Raw genomic sequence first — 20,375 nt, 5'->3', positions numbered from 1 at the left:
TCCAAATGGATCCTTCCATTCTGTATTCTCTCTAATGTATCAACTCCTGCATCCGTCTGGAGGCCCCTCCTGTTCGGTGGTTCAGTCTGATGACTGACCAGATCATCGATAGGTTCTTGATATAGAAATATTTGTCCAAATTAATGCCAATGGATATTGAAGACAGAAAGGAATTCCAATTTGCCAACTCCACAAAAGTCTTACTAGAATCAGAATCTACCATAAATCCTTTTTCAATCAAAAGCCACCTTGTAATACACTCGCCAAAGGCCGACTAGAAGATGGCTGGGCATGGAGCCCATATGGGCTGCGGCTCTGCCCACCCCAGCTTGAAACCCTGGGTTGGACCATGGACACCTGGAATGTTCTTTCATCCCGTATGACAATCCAGGGCACAAAAGACCTACTTTGCCATAAGGATTAAAGAGACTGGCACACAGTAGACTCTCAATAAGTGGTGCCTATAATTATTATTTCACGATTTACTCTTGATTTCCCTCTGACTAATTTATACTTAGTAGGACTCCACATAATGATAATGAATAATCAAACATGCAAATGTTAAACTTAAAGGTGATCAAAATTTGAGAAAGATAAATAAAGCCATGCTGAATGCAAGCTATTCCACAAAAAGGAAAGGAGTTAATGGAAATGATCTTTAGACATGACACAGCGAGCCAGATATTTTTAATTCCTAAATTTGCTGGTGTCCGTCACTACCAAAACAATTTCCATATATATTCCTAGATTTCATACCCTCTCTCACCGTGCACATTTTTTCCCTTGTTACACCTACATGAAAATCTGCTGCAGGGTGTTCCAAAGTAAACTAATTTCATCTGGGTATTTAGTAGGCATGGATAATTACACTAAAATTAAATTAAGTACAATGCGGTTTAAAAGGCATTGATGTACTAAAGCTTTCCCTAAGACTTCCAGTAAAAGACAGACAGACAGACAGATGGGTATGTTTGTATGTGTGTATATGTGTCTGTGTGTGGGTCACATACATACATACCTTATTGGGGCGCATGTATATATGGCTCAATACTTCCACCTACTGGCTGTGTGAACTTAGTCATTATTTCACAGCACATACTCTGTGTCCTGTTCTAGAATGATAGTACCACCACCCAATATGTATCACTGGGGGAATCAGAGGCGATGAGCGACAAGTGCCTAGCACTTAATCGCTCAGCATCAAGATACAGATCACCATTCATTTGTATATGCAAATTAAAATCTAAATATGTATGTGATGTATGCAAAATATGTGAATTAACATTGGCACACATATCGGTAAACATATCAGTATTTATTTAACAAACTAAATCATAAACCCCTCCATCATCGGCTACTCGCCACCTATGGCGGGGTAGGGGGGAGGCGGTGCTGGGCTCTGGGTGTGCAGGCAACTGACCGACAGAGCTCATGCCCTCAGGGGACAGAGTGAGGAAAACAAACAAGACAAACCAACAAGCAATCACAGTGATGACAAGTACAATGAAGACCACCAGCAGCGAGGTGAATTCAAGAACTGGGAAGGAGAGGATCAGAGAAAAGGCAGAGGGAAGGTTGGGGAGGGGCCACCAGGCCAAGAGCAGGAGGGACCACAGCTAAGAGGAGACCCCAAGAGTGGCCAGGAATGGAATGAAGCTCATGTTGGAATGAAGGAATCCACCTGACAGGAGAAGGCCAGGATAGCAACCCAGACAGGAGTTGGGATGTCAACTGCCCCTGCAGAGTCACTGAAGAGTTTGAAAAAAAGGTTTATGATCCACGTTCCTGTGGTGGCAGTGGTCAGGGAAAAGGGGGACGGGGCCCCAAGCATGTCCTGAGTGGTCACTGATGGCACCTGGATCCCCGAGTCCTTCACTCCCTGAGCACCCAGCAGAAAGAAACCATTGCGTCAAACCAGAAACGTGGTTCCAGCCGACTTGATTCCTTCTTGCTTCCAGGGGAATATGACCTGGTGAAAATGTGGTATTTGCATGGATTTGCTGATTCTAGCAGGAGCAGCCAGTACCAAGGGGACCTGTGCTGTCCCTCCCTGAAGGAGATCTGCCCCCTCTGTGTGAGGACTCATCCTGCAAGCCCAAGGCTCTCCCTGGAATTCTGCCTCGAGGTCTAGAGGAGCTTCGCTAACTGGCCCTCAGCTAGATGTTCTCGCTCAAACTGACAAACACATCCTCGTCTGTTCTCCCTCAATCTGTTCCAACCACAAAGCCTCCGCAACCTTTCCCTTCTCCCATAAGCATCTACCATGTCACACGTTCCTAGGCTCAATTTGTTCAAACGAATTTCACGACTATGCATTTCTGAATATTTTCAAAACAGAAAGTTTCCATTTACCACGTTCATTTTTTCCTGATTATATTTTCAATGCAGCAGTTCACTTCTTTTAAGAATGAATCATTGAGCCTGCAGAATTGTGAATCAAAAGCTAGGAATTTTTTAAAAATTGCCATATTAACCTGAATTCAAAGATCTTAGAAATATTTTAGTGTTTATAAAATGGTTTTAAAGAGGAAGAGGACAAGATGTGAGAGCTCACTGGAAAAGGATATCAGGCTGTAAGAGTATGCGGTTAGAACACATCAACCTGAATGACTGTTTGGTCTCTGTCTCCTGAGCTGACCTGGGCCAGGGCAAGGCAGAAGCCCAAAGGACAGACTCTACTCTCCAATATGTAGCAGTGAATGATATAACGTGAGAGGCCACTGAGGGGCTACAAAGAGTTTAACAGTATATTATGGAGACAAATTTACTGAAACACATAGACCTGGGATCCTATAAACAGGATGACAATATGAGTTATGAGCCAAACAGGAGCACTTTGAGAGGGACAGGGAGCAATGTTATAATCATGCCAGGGTGGCAGGAGGGACCTAGGGCTGTCGCAAGGAAACAGCTCATGATCTCTAGACAATACATTGAACCATTTTCCTGCCTGGTAATGTAAGTACTAGAAAATTTCTATACAATATATTATATTCTCTCTAATGGGACATAACTTCTCCATGTGGATTTCTGTTTTGTTTGATGCAGGTCTCCGTATGACTTAGTGTATCGAGTTGGTGCCTTTGGCCACATATTAACTTGGTGGGGGAAAGAAGGGCTCATTCATCCATTCTCTTCCGAAATGTGCAAATTGAAAGTCCAAATGACTGACTGGCGAGTACAGAGCTGTCACCACAAGACGGAAGGGATTCTGTGCTCCCCCAGTTTCAGGTATTCAGCCCAGAGACCCATCAGTGCACCACACTGCTTGCAAAGGGCACCACAAGAACCGATTCCTTCATGTCGCTTAACAAACTTCTGTGCCCATGAAGGACTCTTTTAAATTATGCCACAGGTCCTTCTGGGTTGGGTTTAATAACTGCCATTCATCTCATTTCTTTTTGCAAGTTTTTTTTTTTTTTTTAAAGATTTTATTTATTTATTTGACAGAGAGAGACACAGTGAGAGAGGGAACACAAGCAGGGGGAGTGGGAGAGGGAGAAGCAGGCCTCCCACGGAGCAGGGAGCCCGATGCGGGGCTCGATCCCAGAGCACTGGGATCATGACCCGAGCCGAAGGCAGATGCTTAACGACTGAGCCACCCAGGTGCCCCTCTTTTTGCAAGTTTTTACCGGTAAGGAAACCCTCCTCACCTTCTCCGAAGTCCCCCTACCCCTCTTCTGTGGTAGCTCGTGCATAAAAACGTGGACCTCGGGAGGGAGATGGAGGCAGGTTATGATGTTGCTGTTTCCTAAGATGTGGATGAGACGGAGGGGAGGAGGGAGCACATGGAAGGGGGAGGATGCAAGCTCCAGAGTGTGTGTGTTTGCAAATCCCAGTTCATGTACACATCAGCCTAGTGGCTCTGGTTCAGGGGGCTAGTCCCTCTGACCACAGCTTGCTCATCTGTAAAATAAGGACAATGTCATCCCTTGGCAAATTTTGTGGAGGATTACAGATGGCGCATGTATGGAGTCTCCCATCCACCTGGCAAGTTCTAAAGAGCCACTGTGACCCCTATGATATAGATAATCAGATTGGGTTTACAGCACAATTTCCAATAGGCCTGCAACCCGCTCAAGATGGACAACTGCCCGATGTCCCACCAATTAGAAAAGGGCTGGGCCCCATGTCACCCAACGGCTCACATGCTCTAGGCCCACGGCTCACCTTGAGAGCTACAACCTCACATGTGAGATGTCAGGCTTTAGCCTCACAGCTAAAGAGAGCTCACCGAAGAGAGCCCACTGTTCACAACGACACCCCTTTTAAGCATCTCCCCAGATGCCCGTTCAATAAAATATAAAACCAGGCTGCTGACTAGGCAATCGTGATTTTTGTTCTGGTTTTCCTGGGCTGCTTTCCCTTGATAAAGACTTGACTTTTCCTACACAAACATACTTCATTCCTAGGCTCCACTTGTCTGTATTTTGCTTGTTCTGTGAACACTGCCTCCAATTTATAAATTTCTTGCTCTAGCAAATGTCGTCCATCCAGGGAGACCCTAGAGCAGATGATTCACACCATTAGGGACTGTGCTGTGTAGACTCTGCCAAAAGTGAACTCATTCACTGTCCCCAGGACGAGACCAAAAAAGTCACTCTGGCCTGGCCATGCCTACAGCTCCGAGAGGCATCATCTGTTCTCAGGGAGAAGCGCTGAGCTCCTTCACGAGGCACCTGTCTTCACGGTGAGGAGAAACAATTTCTCCTTGAGTTAAGCACAGAGGGGATGTTCTTCCTCTAAGTAAATTATCCTTAATCATTAGGAGGTTATTCATTGTACTTTAAAGACCTCAAAGAGTCTACTTAAGGCACGGGGAACATCATTAAAGTTATTTCAAACCAGGAGAAGTTGAGATTGTAACGAAAAGAGTTCTCTCTTGGCTAGAAACATAATAGCTCATATGAAATAATATTGTTAAAATGAGAAGGCCTTTGATGTCAGGTCTGTCTGCTTCCACATGAGGTCCTGGTTGGAATCTGCAGAAATAGTAGGAGCTGGGGACCTCATCAGGACCCCGTGGACAGGCAAACACTACCCCCAGAGAAGAAAAATGAACAGGTCACCAAGTGTTAATAAGATGATGTCCATGTAGATATCTATGCTGACTTACGAAGGCTCATTTATGAATTAGCTTTTCCAAGTTCCTACCAAGGTTTTTTTTTTTTTTCTCTGTGAAAGCATGTAGTTCCCTCAGAACCCACAAACTGAATTTGCACACTATTAATTTGGAAATGTCATTTTCCCCTCTTTCATGGGTTTATTGTTTCCCCAATTTGATTGCCAATTTCTTGAAGGCAAGTTTTATAGCTTCCCTATTTTAAGCATTGACCATTAAACATTTATTATCCTGCCTTACAGTAATCATTTAATAAAGGTTATTAACAATGAGTATTTTAATGCATTAAAACTGTTAAGGTATTTCTCTAAACACATAAATTTGTTTTCAGAGTGATTTTGGCACAGGGGGATAAATCTGATGTTGAAACTTACATTCATTACAAAGCACATAACTCAGTTTCAAATTCCTCCAAAACATTATCCAATCGATTGCATTGTGTTTGATAACTGAATAAATAATGGTTGAGAAGGAGTGTCTAAATCAGATGACAAAAGAAGTTTTTTCAGACCTGAATCAGTTTCAAACATATAAATCTATTTTTTTAATTCTTGGTTACAATTCCTATGACACGTTCCATTTGTTTAATGACACCGTTCACATTTCTACTATTTACGAAATGTGCTTATCTCCTAACTCATTCAACATTCATTGATGGAGTGTGAACTGTGTTTCAGACTGAGTGAGATGCTGAGCACACAAAGACAGCTCACATATAATCCCTGCCCTCAAGAAATTCATACACATGTGGGGCAAGCAAAGAAGCAAACTACTCATCTAGTAGCTCATCTATTCAAAAAATATTGATGGGTGCTTACTATGTGCCCAGCACTGTTGAAAGCATGCGGGACACGTCAGTGAACAAAACACATTAGCCCAGCCACTGGGGAACCTCCATTCTAAGGGAGGAAGGAGACAAGCACTAAAGGGCATAAGAGTTAAGGATAAAAGCTGAGCACGGTAAGAGGGACCAAGCAGGCTTAGATGGGAGAGGGGGTCACTTCACATAAGGCGGTTGGGGGATGTCTATTGAGAAGCCCCATCTGAGCAAAAACCGGAAGGAGCTAAACCAGTTGGCCAGGTAGATTTGGCGGGAGGGGATGCTTTTCAGATAGAAAGGGGCCAGCAAACTACAGTCTGCCGGCCAACCCTACCTGCTAGCTATAAATAAAATTTTATGAGCACACAGCCACTGTGAGTGATCAGGTGGGCACCGGTGATGGCCGCTATGAGGGAGGAACTGAAAAGCTGCAATGGGGACAACTTGGACTGCAAAGCTTAAGCTGTCGACTCTCTGGGTTTTGCTGATCCCTGGGAGACAGTAAAGAGCCAGCAGCCCTGTGCAACATTTAAGAGGCCAAAGCAGAGGAAGCAAGGGGTGGGAAGAAGAGTGACGACACAGGGGTAAGAGGAAGCCGTGGGTAGGGCCTTGGCATTTTCTGTAGGTGGAATGGGGACTCTGTGCACTTCAGGCAGGTTGTTGGAATGAGAGCAGGTGTTTAGGCTGCATCCCTGGGGACATTCGAGGCTCTATAGGTTCTTACCCAGGGCTCCCTGCGTCCTGGAGGGAGGTGAGCCTGGACAGGCTGATGCCACCATGTGCCTGAAGATTACCCCCAGAGCATGGAGGTTCCTGAGAGGCTGGGGTGGCCAAAGAGCCCCGGCTTGCTGTGCTCAGTCCACATGTCCTGAAGAACATTTTTGTGTGTCTGTGTGCTTCCCTTAGACTGAGATGTCTGTGTGCTTATTTCTGTCAAGTCTTTACTACAGTCCTTTGAGGGAAGAGTTCAGCCACAGAATGAGCAAGATGCAATGCACTTCAGCCTGATGCCTAGGAGAGGGGCCCCCCTTCCCCAGAGATCACGGGGTGGTGCTCAGTAGACAGGGTGGCAGCCTACGTGAACAGCCTGTCCGCAGCAGTGGCCTGGAGAATGCAAGGAAGAAACAGGGGAAACCCAGCTGTGCCTTCGGCAAAGGGGAGACAGCACTCTCTGCTAAGAATGAGACGCTAGCGTCGAGACAAGGAGGCTGAGGAGTGGGCAGAGGGTTGCCCCATACACAGCACAGAAAGAAGAGTGGGGTTGTCGTCAGAAGTAAGGTGCTGTGCTTAAGGTGGCAACGTTTGAGCATTTCTTGATTAGCCCACCATTATAGGTTGAATTGTATCCTGCCATCCCCCAAAATATGTCGAAGTCCTAACCTCCAGCACCTGTAAATGAGACCTTATTTGAAATGGGGTCATGGCAGATTGAATTAAGAGGAGGTCATACTGGAGTATGGCGGGCCCCTAATCCAGGATGACCAGTGTTCTTACGTAAAGATGGCCAAGCGAGGACACAGAGATACACAGGGAGGAGCCCGTGTGAACAATGAGGCAAAGACTACAGTGATTTGCCACAAGCCAAGGAATATCTGGGACTACCAGAGCTGCAAGAGGCAAGGAATGGGTCTCTTCTATAATCTTCAAAGACTACTGAGTTTTTCCTGTATAAGGTAACTAATTGAATTATGGAAAGGGCCACCTCTGTGTATAGGCGAATTGTCCTATGCACAAATTAATCACAAGCACCAAATCTGAAGACAAAAATTGTGCTGACCATAGTTAGAAGGTCCTATCCTCCAGACCTCTTTCCTGCTGAGACAATTCTCTTTTGTCAAACAAAATTGTTGGTAAAACCTGAAAAACGTCCAAGATGAAGAAGTGAGTTCTGGTTATGATCATGGGTGAGCAGCTGTTAGCTGAGTGATAGCCTGAGATGAGTAAGTAATGAACACTGTGAGTTCACGTCTGAGAGTGAGTGTCATGAAACCATACCTTCAATCAGCAGGCCCCGGGGTTTCTATTTCCCCCAACGTGGGAGCTCCAATGCCAAGGGAGTTGCCTGCCGACCCCATGGGGGTGGCTCATGTCTCCTCATTCAGCAGGTCAGAGTCTGCATATTCTTTTTTTTTTCTTAGATATTATTTATTTATTTGACAGAGAGAGAGACAGCAAGAGAGGGAACACAAGCAGGGGGAGTGGGAGAGGAAGAAGCAGGCTTCCCGCTAAGCAGGGAGCCTGATGGGAGGCTCGATCCCAGGACCCTGGGATCATGACCTGAGCTGAAGGCAGATGCCCAGCAGCTGAGCCACCCAGGCGCCCCATATTCTTAACTGAACACACCAGCTCCGGGTTTTCCAGCACACCCGCTCAGCTCTATCAAGAATAAATCCAAACCTCTGCTCTCCATTTGCTCACTCCGTGCCTTGATTCTCAATCAGCTGAAAACTCTGGAGAAGAATCTAAACGCCTCCTTGAATGGGTCCCTAAAAATCACAACAGGAAATTAGGACTCTTTTTTTGGATACTGCAGAACGAACTTTGTTTTCAGCTTGTTTGGGTTTCTTTATTTGTTTTCGTCTCACTGAAGGAGAAAGAAATCTGTACATTTTTATAAAAAGATGGCAGTTATCACTAGAGAGGAAGAAATCTGAGGCTAGGGCAAAAAAAAAAAAAAAAAAAAAGAAGAAGAAGAAGGGATAACAGATACAGCAACAATCTCAAGTAAAGAAAGAAAATGACTCCAGAACACAGTGGGGAACTGAGACCAGGGCATCTGGTCATGGAGCAGATGCGATGAAAAGCAGGGATTCCAATGAGGTCAAGAAGAACAGAGGCCCCTGCTTCCAGGCTCAGCAGGGGGACAGAAGCAAAACTAAGTGGGGTCAGAGGCCAGAATCTGTCCTGGATGGTCCATCAGAGTCGAAAACAGGGCCAACCAGCAGTAGAAACGGTATCTCGGGGTTCAGTAGAAGGCACTGCCCCAACAGGGCCCAGGAGAGGGAAGAAACACTCAACATTCAAGAACTCTCTGCTCTCTGCCCTGGGAGTGAGGGCCTTCCTTTCTGGGCGGGTGGGGGCGGGCGGGGCTGAGGGCAACAGGGTTATTTAGGGTCATGGGAATGAAGATGACAACGTAGGTTGAGTGGTGGCTCTACCATGTTTACCTTGGACTAATTTTCAATTTCTACAATTGTTGGATTCTATCATATATAAACAGCAGCACCTTTTAGGAACCTAAAACATGATTCATTATGTTGGCCAAATGACAGCATACCTATGGTGACTGTGGTAAGCAGGGTTAGCTCTCCCACTGCCCTTCTCACATCCCCTGACTCTCAGACAGAAAGGCTTCCACCCAGACGTTAATGGAATCAGACCATCTGATCAGCCAGCGGGCACTGGAGTCACATGCAAAGAAATAGTCAGTGTTTTTAACTCATGCTATAACTGGAGTTATTTTTCCAGGATATTCTTCAGGGGGTCACTTTTGGGGGAAAAAAAAAGAGAGAGAGAGAGACGGTACTCCTAATTACTTTTTACTTTGCTTTGGACAAACTCTAATTACAATGCCTTTGATTGGGGGCAGGTGATTTTGATTTGTAACTGGAAACTTTGCATGGTCAGTAAAAATCAAATGAACAGAAAGAAGAGCTTTAAGCTAAACAGATGAAAGCTTCAGGGCCCGAAGGGGACTGAAACCAGTTCAACAGAAATAATGTTAATGAAGAAAAGCTAGGTACAGCTTCAGTTTAGGAAAACAATTCATGTTGCCCTTTGGAAGGGTACAGAGTCGTTTAAATTACTAGAGAAATCTGAGGAGGATATTCTCTTCTCTACAATGGAATCTTTTAAAGACAACCTGGGGGCTGGTTTGACTCTATTACTTGGAAAAATGCTTTATATATACCTTCAGGAATAAATATGCATAAATAATGAGCTTAAGCCAGTCGTTCTCAACCAGAGGCATTTTCTCCCCCAGGAGACGTTTGGAAACTTCTGGAAATTTTTTTATTGTCACAACTAGGTAGAGGGGGATGCTACTGCATCTAGTGAGTATAGATTGGCTAGAGATACTGCTAAGCATCCCATGATAACCAGGAGAGCCCCGCACCGCACACACATCAAAGAATTATCTTTTCCAAAATGTCAGTAGTGCCGAGGTTGAGAAATTCCCATCTACATAATTAGCTTGTACTTGACAGAAGGCCAGTAAATCTTTGTAGAACTCGAAAGCTCAAAACAATAAATAATATAAGGGCAATTTCAAGATTTCATCTCTGTGCAAGCTACCAAATAAAGGGATGACATGTGATGCATGTATCTGTCCATAACACTGTGTGTGTGTGTGCGTGTGCAAGCACATTCACACATGAACACACATACAGAGGGCTCAGTTTTAGCTGGCACCCCTCACTCAGGACACTGAACAAAGCCAACCTCTATTCTGACTGCTTAGTGAGCACATGACCAATTTCTAGTCCAAGACTGAAGTCTTCTGGGAAGACACAGCTTCTCCTGCTGCTGCATATTGTCACACCTGGGTGCAGTGCCTGAAATTGCATCAGCGATTCTGCATGCCCAGCAGAGTCAGTCTGAGGACCACACTGCCACAACGTGGATGGCAGAGAGAGACCAGTGACAGAGCTCACTGACGCTCGCGCCATCGAAGGGAGTAACCCCGAAGACGCGTACCCCAATGCTCTGGTTATGTGACTCGATACTTTTTTAAACTGATCAAGCTCTTTGGAGCTACCTGTGGCCAAACCTATTCTCTTACCCAGCGTCTGAACATTTCATGAAATGCTAGTAACTTCCTGCTTTTAGATATATAATGAGAAGTTAAGAAAGAATGCACATGAATCTACAGGTATCTCTGATACGACATCAAGTTTCCTGAACTTCAAACACCAGCGTAAAGAACAGCCTAAGTTCGATGTATGGTCATGTCAACATTAGCCCTGTTGTCCTGGTCTCCAGCATCGACAGGATCTCCTCCCCTTCTACTCCGAAAGAGCGCCACGCAGATGCCCTTCCACACTGACAAGCAAAACAAGTGACATTTTGATTTCCTAAGAAAACGAAGAAATTGTTTTTCTTCGGAAGTGGCAGCAGCTTGCTTTTGAGCACAAGTAACCAGGCGTTACAGACAGACGAGGTGGGGCACCTCCAGTGACGGGAAGACTCACCGTTGAGCCATTTGGAGTTGTACTGCGCCGTGCGGAGAGGAGGCAAGATGCCCAGACTCCGGTAAATGGCAGGATCCCGTCCGGGAAAATCCATGGCCGTAGCAGCGTACAACTCCCCACCGGCCGTGAGGAGAGCCGTGGAATTGTGCTGGGGACTGTAGGGGCAGCGGGCCATGCCACTGATCTGATCATGGATCTCGGTCAGGTTATTCAACTGTGGGGGAGGACAAGAGAGACGAAACCAATTAGCCCCCAGGAAAGCCCTAGAACAGGGTCGGCCCGACCCGCAAATGACGCATGTGCAATAAACTCTCTGGGGCTCAGGATAAGACACGACAGAGGTGTGCACTCCGACTTTGATGAAAACGCCCTGCGGTGGACTTGGATGGAGGATCCACCAATCATCTCCCTCATCCTCCCTTCAGAGCTGCGGGACCTCACACTATTAAACTCTCACCAAAAAAAGAAAAAAAAAAAAAGAAATAAGTTGATTGTACATGGGTCCCATTGATAACGCATGGGTACTGCAGATCTTTCCACTTCAATAGAGAAAACGTCAATATTTAGAGAAACACAAACCACAATATAGATTCTGTACAATTTTATCACCCTAAGTGAATTAAAATGCTATGAATAGCTCCAAACTCTGCTCACAGATAAGGATGCATGCTCTTTCGGACTGTGTAGCCCAAATTTCCAACACTTTATTTAGTCAGTTTTCAGACAGCCAACTCGGGGTCTTGCAGGCATCTGGTGTGAACCCAGCTTCTCAGTTGCTGGTTTCCCAACCCATCCTTGAACGAGAAAAGTTCCACTGGCTTCTTCATCCTGACCTGGGTGGTAGCAGAACACAGGGCTAGACAGGGGACCCACACACACTGCTCACTCTGCCGGCAGAGGTTTAGCTCCGGGCAAGTTACTTAAATTCTTTATATCTCAAACTCTTGTTTTAATACAACAGGGACCCAAAGGATAAACACAACCTGGGGTAGATAACCACCACCCAAGTAGGTGCAAAGCATTGAGAGCACGGCGTGACATCCTCCTCCTCGTTCTTCTTATATTTCCAATAACCGAATGCTAGTTTGAAATATTGTAGATGATAAAGTCAGGCTTTGAGAGAAGTTGGGTAACCAGGAAATTAACATAACGATATTTCTTCATCATGCTCCCTGCGGGACATCAAACTCCTATCTCGAATTAGGAAGACTGCCCTTGTGCTCGGACGCCCCACGGATCTACTGGTGTAAGATACAGGCGCTGAAGAGTCCTCCGCCAATAGGGACAGGTTTAAAAGAAAAAGAAAGAGGACAGGTTGGACCATCACTTTGCCCAGGGCTTGGGCTTCATTTATTGGCTTGCTTTCATTTTTTTGACATTGCTCTTATCCAATTGGTCAATTATAATTTTCATCATTTGGACTATGATTTTAAGGCCATTTAATACTTCTCAGGATCTCTGTAGTAAGCCAGGATAAAAGAAGAGTATGTTGAGGATTAGTGTTTAGGATCACTGGTGGAGAAAAGCTGGCAGAAACAGTTTGGAAACATATTGAAATTTAATTCAACAAGCTATCGTTACTTCCAGCTCTTTATACTCTAGGCAGTGTGATTAGTAATAAATCAACACATCAAATATTTTTTCTATTTGAAAAAAAGACTTTTTTTCAGTCTTTTTCAGAAAAAAAGCAACTCCTTAGAGAACGGAAGTACATGTAAAACTACAGCTTTAACAGAACGTTTGGATTTTCCTGGTATTAAACTCTGTCGAAGCTCAAGACGAAGACCTACCGTGCGATTGGTGCAGACAGGCGTGAAAGCATTGGTCCCACAGGTAAATAACCGGTCGCCACCCACTAAAAGCACCCGGATGTAGTTCTGACATTCCTCCTGGAGGGGGAAAAAAAAAATCACACAAAACATGTTAACAGGCCTGAACACAAGAGGAATGGCAAATCTGAATATATCTTGACTGACTAATAAATTATATGGCAATTGACCACTAAAAACAAAAACAAAAATCTCTTAGATATTGACCCCCAAACAACAATAACTGTTAAATAATCTGACCTTCTCTATCTGCACACTTGTTCGGTAGAAGATATTTATGAAGATAAATATACACATTCAATTAAAATCTCAAAGCACGTATCTTTTTTTCGATAAATGTAGTTTCATTTTGAATTGTACCTGTTAACAGAGCAAACCCAAAATCGCCTTTGGTATGTGTAGTGAGGAGAATGAATAAAAGGAAACTATTGGATGCCACTCATGAAAAAGTGTCTCAGAAAACTTTCCAGAACTTTGAAAAAAAATGTTACAAATGCTTCTCCAAATGCAAGGGTCACATGTGAAACTCTGTATACAAATTGGAAGAAGGTTTTACAAAAAGTTTTCAAAGTGCTATTCCATACATAGTGAGAATCTATACACATTTTTGATTTTTGATGGAGAAGCAAGAATGTAACTAATAAGGAAAGGATGTCCAGAACATGTGGGATGAGACCCCATGCTGAGTGATGACCCAGAGTTGAGTATGTTTTGTGCTTGCAAAGCATGCATAGAAAATCTGGGGCACTGTCATCATAGTGCATGGACTTCTGAGCCAGAAAGCTCTTCATTCATTCAGCAAGCATTTACTGACTAGATATTCTTTGGTAGACATTGTGCTAGAGGTCACAATCTAGGCATTCAGCAGAAAATGAAAATAAAGGGCCATGACAACTACTATGGAGTTGTCCAGAGAACAGAATATTACTACCTCGAGAGGGAAGGGGAAGGGAAGAGTTGGAGAAAGGCTTCCCAGGAGGTGACATCTAATGTAAGTTTTAAAGGAAGGATAGAGGGGCGCCTGGGTGGCTCAGTCAGTTAAGCGTCTGCCTTCGGTTCAGTTGCTGATCCCGGGGTCCTGGGATCAAGTCCCGCATCAGGCTCCCTGCTCAGTGGGGAGTCTCCTTCTCCCTCTCCCTCTGCTGCTCTCTCTCTTGTCAAATAAATAAGTAAAATCTTTTTAAAAAATACAAGAAGGATAGAATTTAGTGAAGCTTCCTGGAGGAAGCACCATCTGACACTTACAGGATTTAATGACCTAAAAAGGAAAAAGACAACCTAGGTGGGGGGAGTGGACTGTGCCGAGGTGCCATGGTTAGGGTGAGGGGCTTCGTGGTGTATGGAAGAGGTCACACATCCGCTGCACAGTCAGACAGGGGCCGCTGTGCCTAGTGAATTTGAATTTTACTCCAAATGTGAAGGGACTTGCTATTTGTTTTCATTGCATGAAGTCTGACCTGACCCAATGCTGAAGGACCACTCAGTGTAGAAGCTAAACTTGAGATAGGGAGATTACAGTTCCGGAGACAGACAAGGGAACCACTTCCTTAACTGGGTCCCATGTCCTTTCGTGCCCAGACTGGGTGGGGGGTGTGGACGTGCACAGCCAGAACGCAGTGAACCAACAGGATGTGGTGAGGAGCCAACCGAGTGGACAGAGCTGACATCTCATGATACATGATGGTCCAAATAGCATGCTGCCCTGCATAAGAAGCTCTGCATTTGGCAATGCTCTCTTCAATCAAATGGAGCCCCAATCTCCATGCCTGCTGATTTGCCATAACTCAGTCTGCTTGTTGGCCTGGCCATGAGGATGATGAAAAGAGCTAAGTCTGGGGATCTGCTTTCTAAATATGAAGTCAAATGTCAAGGGCAGATAATTCTCCCAATACCATACCTAGCAAGAATAGCAAGCACAAATTATAAGTGACTGCTAATCTGAACACACTTTGAGAAAAAAAAACAACAAAAGGAATGAAAGCTCTAAGTTTGATATCAGGAGAATGGAGAAATGAATGTCAACAGTGTACTGGGTAGCTGAGAAAGGTACGCCAGATGGGGAGGAGGCTTGTTTTGTTGTGTTCTGCTTTGTTTTTATGACTATGGAAAGGGCAGAGAGTTCTGAAAGAGAAAGAACAAAACAAGACTTCAAAGAGCCACATGGTTATCTCTTCCCAGGCTCAGGGAGCACAGGGAGGACACAGAGGAGGGGCGAGGTGGCCGGGCCATGTCAGGGAGCATGGGGGCACGGGGGTCTGCAAAGACAGGATAAAGGCAAGGATGAAAGCCTGAGGACTAAACATGTCTGAGGGATACTCCAAAGAGATAACTTGGAGCAAGGGAGCTGAGAGGGCCTGATGCCTTAACATATAAAACAGACGTAGAAATAACACTATAATCAATAGGAGATGGGAAATGACAAACAGTGGGAGAAGTGGGGATTTTGCTTGTTTTCTGTTGTGCTTTTAGAACTCTTTCAAGAAGGAGTCTAAGACATAGAGGAACTCTTTTGTTGTCGTTTTAAAGCAAGAGACTGACACAAAGTAGAAATGCGCTGGAAGCAAGCCTATATCCATGAACACAGTCAAGGGTAAGTTATTCCAAGATCCCGACTGAAAGATGATGTCTACAGACCTGGGGGAGAGAAAGCCAGTACTTCTCATCAATTATGGGAAGGGAAACAATCGAGATAACAAAAATGTTTATCTTCATCTCCCAAAAGTAAGACAAATTGAAAATAAGAGCAGAGGTCATTAACTTTTGTGAGGGCCCATCACAAACTTGATGAAGAACTGGAAGGATGGTTAGGGAGGGTGAGCACCAGAAGGCAGAAGTGTACCAGAGAGGCAGGACAAATCCAGCTGGATTTTTTTTTTTTAATCTTGGAAAAAAGTAAACAAGGGAGGGCACAATGATATTTCAATTGGAACAGAGAATTGTAACAAGCCTGTTCCAGTAACCAGGACCACATGAGAACACACTCGGGGGCTCTACTGTCTGAGAAGGGTCACATGCCCATGGACCACCCATCAGCTTCCCCAGCTCAGTGAGATTGCAGGGCAGGATAGAGGAAGAGTTCAGGGATCAGGACAATCAGATAAGGGGGCCCGTACAGTCTTTTTCTCAAGGACAGAGGGCAGACCCAACCCTGTGGACCCTAGAGTTGCTTGTGACATATGGGACCTGACCAGAGTCATGTTCTAGATGAGTCCAGTATGCACGCTGGGATGCACTGGGGGAGGAGGGGAGGAGGAGAGAAGAGGAGAAGAGGAGAAGGTTTGCATTATCACCAATGGGACTAGGACAAGGCATGCTCCCTCCTTGTGCCCTGTAAGAGGAACCTTCGGAGGTGGGCATACTTCTGTGTTTCTTCTTAACTGTCAAGAGCTGAACTCCTTTGCCCAAAGTCTGGCTCAGTGCATCTCAGACCTTTCTCGTTCTCACTCCCTTAAAAGCCGCCTCATGTTTAACTCAAAGACTCCTTCAACTGATTCTAGAAGCAGGCTGGATGTGAATAGTAAACAAATAAATGCATCTAAAATAATGTTTTTTTAAGAGAAATTGGGGTAAGTTCAGACAAAACAACGTAGACCGTATTAGATAGAAGAAAGTAGAGGTACTTAGCTTTTGAGCAGCAGATAAATGTAGAAATCAGAGAGTCAAAATTAAGAATGAAAGGAAATGACCCCGAGGGCCAGGCTCTGTAATCATCAGTCTCCGGCTGGTGGTAGGCTTAAGACCCAAATTCTCCTATGGAAAATCTCCTGGTGGATCGCGTTATCGATCACGGCTACAAATGTGGCTGTTTCACCGGTTATCTAAACGTGCCAGAAGGACTGCTTGGGATCGCTTGTTTTATTTAAAGTACAGGCATGATGCAGATAGATGTCCCTTCCGGAGATTCTGGTATAGGTTTGTCTTATAAATCCACTTACCTAAATATCTTTGAGTTTCCTTTTCTCATCTAAGAATATTTTCTTTTATCCCATTTCTGTATCTTGAAAGTGGTTTAAGGGAATTTAATGAATTCTGGTTTTCCAAGAAGTCATAGTGCTCATTTCCAAGGCTGCCAACTGCCTGCCACCACACGGCTTCTCTGTTGATAATGACAGTCATCTATCTACCTTTTGGTAATACCACTTGAACCTTAAAACGACCCGTGGGTGCCTGCGATCCCACAGGCAGGTCAACCTGTCCTTGATTTCGAAGCAATTATTTGAATTGACAGCTGGGAGGCAGAGTTGCTGACTCACTAAAAGAGCTTCGAGACAGAGGCAGGCCAAGGCCCCCTTGGTCTCAAGGACACACAGCCCTGACCCCAGGACAGAAAACACATGTTTTCAGGACCTTTCTCTCAATGAATTCACTGGTTTTTCCCTTACAGTGTTTCATCATTTTTTTCCCCCAAACAGGTATGTTCTGCTTGAAGAAAGACTGTAACTGTGCAGAAAGACGATCCGTAAACAGGGTAGGTGGCTCAGCAATGCCAGCCCATCTTTGTTAGGGGTGGGGGAGGAGGGCTGGGAGCCAGGCAGCGTCCATGCTCATCAGCGCTCCCACTGAACACAACGTGTCTCCCTGAGTGACGCATCACCTTTGTGAGCACTCAGAGCGCCGCAGAGCAATTTATAGTAACTGCACGTGCCTCTCCTGTTGAATGCATACTTACCGAAAGTCACGATTACCAGGTGAATCTTGAGAAACTGCATCACCCAATCAGATGTAAATGTATATATATATGGCGTATACACATAGGAGACATATATGTGTGTAAGAGACACATGTATTACATATGTATATATGTGCATACAGATTACAGAAGTTTTTTTTTTTTTTTAATAGTTTATTTTGAGAGAGTCCACGAGCGTGAGCAGGGGTAGGAACAGAGGCAGAGGGAGAGAGAGAATCTCAAGCAAACTCCACACTGAGCTTGGGAGCCAGACACAGGACTTGATCCCACGATCCCGAGATCATGACCTGAGCCAAAATCAAGAGTCAGATGCTCAACCGACTGAGCCCCCCGGGCGCCCCCAGGTTACATAAATTTAAATAAATATATAGACATGCTGTTATAGTCATATTTATACCTAAATATATAGATATACATATCTAGAAATATGTAGATAAAAATACACACATATGCATATGAATATATATTAACATATCTATTGTATGCTATATAATACATAGTGTATTGATAAATTAAAGTATACTTATTATGCATATATTTACATAATGTGACTATTTTCAACTGAACTCCATGGAAAACTTGTTGGGGACACCTCGATTTAAAAAAAAAAATGAGAAACAAAACAAAACAAAAATAAAACTGCCTGTACAGAATCTACACAGGTTGTTCGTGTCCCATTTAAAGAAGCCTTAATTTTTGCAGTAATCATATAGAATAAATTCAGGTCTGCAGGGTGCTGCATGCATTAACTCAAGAATTCCAAATCCTGGCACTCCCGGTGAACATGTCCAGGCCCCCCCCACCCCCCGCCATGCCACCAGGCAGGATGGAGTCATGGAGTCATGGTGGCTTCCCCCCAACATCTGGAGTTTGCACTCTCCTTGCACAGCTGGACAACACGGCAAGCAGGGCCCCAGGAGAAATGCAGGCAGAACAATACACGGAGCCCTGGATTCCAATCAAAACTCTCCCACCGGGGCGCCTGGGTGGCTCAGTTGGTTAAGCGACTGCCTTCGGCTCAGGTCATGATCCTGGAGTCCCGGGATCGAGTCCTGCGTCGGGCTCCCTGCTCAGCAGGGAGTCTGCCTCTCTCTCTGACCCTCCCCCCTCTCATGCTCTCTCTATCTCATTCTCTCTCTCAAATAAATAAATAAAATCTTTAAAAAAAAAAAAAAAAACTCTCCCACCAAAGAGCAAAATAATTCTAGGCACTTGGTGTCAAAAGTACCAAAATGAGATCACAAGCAAGAAAGGTACGAGAAGCAAAAGCTCCGAGAGGCGCACAAAGCAGCCCCCTCACCCCCTTGCGAGCCGGTGCGTTTCCTAAAGGGCACAGCGGGCAGGGCTGTGGCTCAGACACAGTGACCCCAGACAGACAAGGGACTCTTGTTCGCGTGCAGGAGAATCGGCCATTTATGTTTAAAATCATATTCGTTTAAAAGACATTTAAGTAACTCTTGAAGCATTCTTCTGTCATCGGATTTCAAAAAGAACTAAATACGGCAGATTTTATTATAAAAGTTTCAGAATACATAAAAACAGACGCTTCTTCCCCCTTTAACGCAGGAAACGTTTGAGTCCTTTGTAGGCAAAGTCACCCTCTTTCCCCAAAATGAGCTGAAAATTTTATAAATACAATTGAACTCCAACCTCACAGCGAAGTGGCAAGTCTCCGCACCTCCTTTCTCTTCTAAATGGGCCCAAATCAAGGATCTATGACATTTTCTTGACCTGATTCCCTGAACTGGCAGTTTAACGGACTACACGTTTGAAATGGTGCCTGTGTCGGTCCCAACACCACCAGGGAAAAAGAGCAAATGTGTCCTCTTTCTTCTCCCCTGCTGGGCAGCCGGCTGAGGAATGTTCCCATCAGAGCGGCGAGGGGGCCCAGGGCACGCCACCCCGCTGGCTCAGCCCCCTCACCGCGCCCAGCATTCCTGGCTCTGCTTATCCTGCTTTCTGTGGGGCAGCACGGACCACTGCTCTTCGGGGAGAGAAAACCATGAGCTCAGTCAAAACGGTTGGCATTCTTCTCATTTTTGAGATGTCACATTTTGCATTATTCTTTTGATTTCAGGGAGAAGGGAAACTTTGTAATTCTGTGAAAGTTGTCCTAAGACTACTGCACAAACAAAAAATAAACAATCGCTGAATTCTCATTTCTAAACTCCTGGCCACTAAGAAAAAAACCTGAATTCCACTCCCTAAACGGATATTATAGCCGTCCCCCTTTATCTATGAGGACACCTTCCAAGACCCCCAGGGGATGCCTGAAACGATGGATAGTACCAAGCCCTACAGATACCACGGTTTTTCCTGTACATACCATACCTCTGAGAAAGTTTCATTTGTAAGTGAGGCACAGTGAGAGAGGACAACAACAAATAATAAAATAGAACAATTCTAGTAATATGCTGTAGTAAAAGTTTTGTGAACATGCTCTCTCTCTCCCTCAAAATGTCTTACTTTCTGTGCTCACCCTTCTGTGAGTGCTGTTCTGAGATGATGAGATGCCTACGTGATGCGGTGATGTGAGTGACTGATGTAGGCACTGTGACGCAGCGTGGGCCTACCGACCTTCTGGCGTGACATCAGAAAGAGGATCATCTGCCTCTGGACCACGGTTGACCGCAGGCGATGGAAACTTCCAGAAGCAAGGGGACTGCTCTAGTTAAGTTGACTCTGTGAAAATGTTTTCCGATTTGGGCCCTTGAACTGTCAGAAT

General features: G+C 44.9%; 1 protein-coding gene across 5 annotated transcripts in view; it reads right to left on the bottom strand.

Moving 5' to 3' along the window:
• Nucleotides 1–20,375, bottom strand: part of SEMA5A (semaphorin 5A) — a 472,196-nt gene that overhangs the window by 153,047 nt on the left and 298,774 nt on the right. For all 5 annotated transcript variants that reach the window (XM_045863616.3, XM_064596872.1, XM_064596869.1 and 2 more), the window contains exons 7-8: nt 12,922–13,020; nt 11,132–11,345 (exon numbers count right to left, since the gene is read on the bottom strand). In XM_045863616.3, coding sequence (XP_045719572.1) covers nt 11,132–11,345; nt 12,922–13,020 — 313 coding nt within the window. The remainder of the gene's footprint in view (nt 1–11,131; nt 11,346–12,921; nt 13,021–20,375) is intronic.

The sequence above is a fragment of the Mirounga angustirostris genome, unplaced genomic scaffold (assembly GCF_029215605.1).
Source record: "Mirounga angustirostris isolate CCGP_5_RB_7025 unplaced genomic scaffold, mMirAng1.0.hap1 SCAF_7, whole genome shotgun sequence".
Lineage (NCBI taxonomy): Eukaryota > Metazoa > Chordata > Mammalia > Carnivora > Phocidae > Mirounga > Mirounga angustirostris.
Note: the sequence above shows the minus strand (reverse complement) of the source record. Positions and strands in the feature narration are given on the sequence as shown.